The following is a 4,502-nucleotide window of genomic DNA, read 5'->3' on the forward strand; positions in this document are numbered from 1 at the left end:
TCAGAAAACAAGACTTAATATCTTAAGTCATTTTGCTTCTCAAGTAAATGTATATTGATTTAAGAATGTTTAAATATTTGTACTACAAAACAAGGCAAAATACTAAGAAAATCATTTATATTATAATAATATCATTTTATAAATTGATATACATAATACTAAAATAATACTGCATCAAATGGGCCTGTTTTAAAACTTCACCAAATGCCAAACAATATCACAAAAGCCAGTGAGGTTTAGAAACTGCACAATGTGGGATTGTGGGTGCATTTTAAACAGATAAGCCATGGTGAAAGAAGGGTGAAGTTATTTCAAAACTCAGTATTTTTATTTAAATTTTACAGTGCAGTGCTGTAAATTTAGAACTACTACAGTTACAGTTACGAAAACTCTCCTCTCTTACCTTACATAACCGCACTAGACATCTCCCCAATGGCCCCCGAAGCCCCCAACCCCGGACCCCAATGTGCACCGCTGTTAAATAAGCCGAGCCCTCCCAAAAGCAGAGAAAAACTGTCTGCTGCCTTTCCTTCCAAATGCGTAATAACTCACAGGCCAAGCTTCTCAGTCGACTGCGGCTGCTGGCAGAAACCCACCCAACATACAGTAGAGCCCAAGTGCTTACAAAGAACACACAGCACTTTCTCGTCTTTTCTGTTTTTACGTTTGCATTTTCCCTTTTCTTTCTTCCCCTTGTTCTCCTTCTGTCAATATCACAAGAGAACAAGCGCTGGAAAACAGAACAGAGTTGTTTTTGAAAGTCCAGAGCTGCAAATGGCCCAAAACGTTCTTTGTGAATGGGTGGGGTGAAGGATGGCCGAGAATGCAGATTTGAATTTAGCAGCTGATAATATGATGCACTGAACAATTTAATCATGCTGGTGTGATTGTATCAAATATCAAATCAAATCCACTTGCCCCCCCCCCTCAAAGTAGTTTCAAAGAAGCCAAAGCAGCCAGGGTCAACTGTTGCTAGTCTATGAAATCAATCTAATCATTTTTACTTTAACAACATTATGATGATTGTTTTGAATGTTGTACTAGAATAAGATATAAAATATGTGATATAAATGTTATCTAAAATGCAAAGGAGTACTAAAACTACTAAAACTGAAATAAAAATAAAGTTAAATAGATACATTTAAAGAATAAAACAATAATAAAACTGACAAAAGCACAAAATTAAAATTAACGTGAAAACTGCAAATATAAAAATACAAGCTAATTTAAAATATTGATAAATATTCTAATTATACATAATACTAAAATAACATTGCATTAAATGGGCCTGTTTTAAAGATTACATCAAATACTAAACAATATCACAAAAGCCATGAGGTTTAAACACTGCACAATGTGTGACTGTGGGTGCATTTTAAACAGATAAGTGATGGTAAAAGGAGGGTAATGTTGTTTCAGAATTCAGTATTTTGATTTTAATTTTACATTGCTGTGCTATAAATGTAGCACTACTACAGTTACAGTTTGGGTAACAGTCGTGGCCATCTTTATGAAAACTCTCCCCTCTTACCTTACATAACCGGACCAGACATCTCCCCAATGGCCCCCGAAGCCCACAACCCCGGACACCAATGTGCACCGCTGTTAAATAAGCCGAGCCCTCCCAAAAGCAGAGAAAAACTGTCTGCTGCCTTTCCTTCCAAATGCGTAATAACTCACAGGCCAAGCTTCTCAGTCGACTGCGGCTGCTGGCAGAAACCCACCCAACATACAGTAGAGCCCAAGTGCTTACAAAGAACACACAGCACTTTCTCGTCTTTTCTGTTTTTACGTTTGCATTTTCCCTTTTCTTTCTTCCCCTTGTTCTCCTTCTGTCAATATCACAAGAGAACAAGCGCTGGAAAACAGAACAAAGTTGTTTTTGAAAGACCAGAGCTGCAAATGGCCCAAAACGTTCTTTGTGAATGGGTGGGGTGAAGGATGGCCAAGGGCTTGTGGAGTTAGTACAGCGCCAAACACTTGGCCAGGTGGAGTGGGATAAAGGATTGCCATTGCTACCACTGGCCTTTTGTGTGGGGGACCGGGGTCAATGGGTTGCAGTAATCACGCTTAGCGAGGGTGTACTGGGCCGGCAGATCTGCAGTGCCGCTGATCCGTGACTGTTCCTTAAACTGAGTCCTCGGGGAGTGCAGTGGCGGCTGAGCATGGTGCACCACTGTTTTGAAGTCAAATAGACTCGAACAAATTGCATCCTGACCGACTACACTCTGACACTTTCTTCACATGTTCAAGCAGTGGTGAACCAGAAAATGCAAGTGCAATTAACAGATGTGCATGGCACACACACGCAAGACACAAGCAGACCTTCGTGAACACGTACGCATGCAGACACAGATACCAGACAGAGCCTTGGGAATGGACGCCACTGTTATGTTTGATACTTTTATGACATTAAAGGACAAAAACATTTAACTAGTGAACTGTTCAGCTGCATCAGGTCTGACAAACTCTATACCTGAATCTGAACCTGAAAGCTGAATACAAGTAAAGTGAGTCGCTTTTAGACATTTATCTCAATACTTTACATGTACTCACCCTAATTACACACGAGTCAATGGCTGAACTCAAACTGAATACATTCAAGGGACTGTCCATAAGTCACTGAATCACAAAAAATATTAAGCAGCACAACTGTTTTCAACATTGATTCAAATATAAAAATGTTTCTTGAGCCCCAAATCAGCATATTAGAATGATTTCTGATGGATCAAGTGACAGAGAAAGCCGGGAGTAATGTTGCTGAAAATTCACCCTTGCCATTATAGTAATAAATTAACACATTAGAATGGAAAACCGATATTTTAAATTGTAATAAGCCGCAAAAAAATGACCAACCTTGCATTTATTAGTACTACTACAGTATTTCTAATAACAAAATACATATGTAAATGCCACAATTATTTTTAAATGAATCATTACAAAGAACTGTACAAAAGGATCAAGTTTGTTTGGAAATTTCCAAAAGCAAGACAAACACCACTGATGTTAAATCATAAAAGGATGCAGCCATATGCTGAGGGGGAAAAAGGGGCATGTTCGTATTAGCCAGACAGTGATTTCTGGAAGGAAACTTCCTTTCCATCACTCACAGATGACTTTTGAGGTTGCTGTTCAGTCAAACTGTTTTCTAGCCTATTACAATAACAACAACGACAACAACAAAAACTCTTCCAGTCAGAAGGGAGGGTGAGAGTGAGAGTAATGTTTATGAAAAATCTACAGCTTCTCTTTTATTTGAGCCACATGGACCATTCCAGCAGTTCCAGGCAGAGAGAAAGGCATAAAAACAACATCAAGCCAATAACAGAAAGTCCACTGGCCTGAGCGCCAGCTATTGTGACCATTCACTTACCGTCTCACAGTTTGGTTAGCAAACCGTATGTAAGCCATAAATCGTTACTGCTACTTTCTCTGTATGTGGTCAGGGCATGAGTCAATGATTATTGTTTAATGTAATATAAACCGCTGTGTGTGCGCCAGTGTGCCTGTGTATGTTTGTGTTGTGTGCTTCTCTATCAAACCTGGTCAAAATAATTGGCAAAAAATGTAAGACACAGAGAGTACAGCACACACACATACAGTGTAGCCTCCACAAATACACATTAAAAGGCAATTAACCAAACTGTATTACCTGTGTTTTAATGATATCGTCATCTCGCTGTATCTTCAGTGTATATCCTCGGTTGCAGGTGATAGTACAGCGAGCTCCATTGAAGTATCCAGGACTATTGCACTTCATCTCTGCATTACTGACCATTGGCTTCTGACATTCAATGGCGTCACATGAGTAATGAACGCAACTGAGGGATTACAGAAAGAACTTACATTATGACAGTGTCAAATCAGTTCTACTGTACAATTAGTTTACTTTAACACTCTTGCATTATGAAAGCAAATCTGGGCAACATTGGAAATAAATTAATCAGATTAATCATCGGTTTTTAATTATTGATGATAACAAAACAACACAATAAATAATAAAAATCTAAATAAAAATGCAAAACATGCATCAGAATTTACTCTATAGTAGTCAATCCATATCTTTTCTGCTGTTGCATGATTTTGTTATTTAACAGGAAAACAAATGTATGCAATCTCTCGTACCAAACAAATCATTTATATCACTATAAATGTGTTTAAATTAAAGTTTGTAAGTTTTCTTACTAACAATTGTGAATCATATTTAATGGGTGAAAAACAAAAGCTTTGCTGATGACTGTGAGGATATAGCATGACCAAGAAAAGGCATTTTATTGGTTTTGGTTTAAAGACAGCCCTTTATTATTAATCCTTTTATTGCCATATTTTATGCATCATGTGCTTGTAAAGTGAAGTAAACTGATTTATTAAATAACATTGTGCAATAGGGGATTAAATAAATGTGTCATCAACATATCTTCAAAACTTGTCACTACTGCAATAGACATCATAACAAGACACACACACACACACACACACACACACACACACACACACACACA

The 4,502-nt window shown here is 37.8% G+C and overlaps 1 protein-coding gene across 2 annotated transcripts in view; it reads right to left on the reverse strand.

Annotated features, from left to right (window-relative positions):
• The window catches only part of LOC107665047 (pappalysin-1-like), an 85,031-nt gene that overhangs the window by 25,858 nt on the left and 54,671 nt on the right, over positions 1–4,502 (reverse strand). For both annotated transcript variants that reach the window (XM_016455791.1, XM_016455790.1), the window contains exon 14: positions 3,653–3,821. In XM_016455791.1, the coding sequence (XP_016311277.1) occupies positions 3,653–3,821 (169 nt within the window). The remainder of the gene's footprint in view (positions 1–3,652; positions 3,822–4,502) is intronic.

The sequence above is a fragment of the Sinocyclocheilus anshuiensis genome, unplaced genomic scaffold, assembly GCF_001515605.1.
Source record: "Sinocyclocheilus anshuiensis isolate Anshui unplaced genomic scaffold, SAMN03320099.WGS_v1.1 scaffold399, whole genome shotgun sequence".
Lineage (NCBI taxonomy): Eukaryota > Metazoa > Chordata > Actinopteri > Cypriniformes > Cyprinidae > Sinocyclocheilus > Sinocyclocheilus anshuiensis.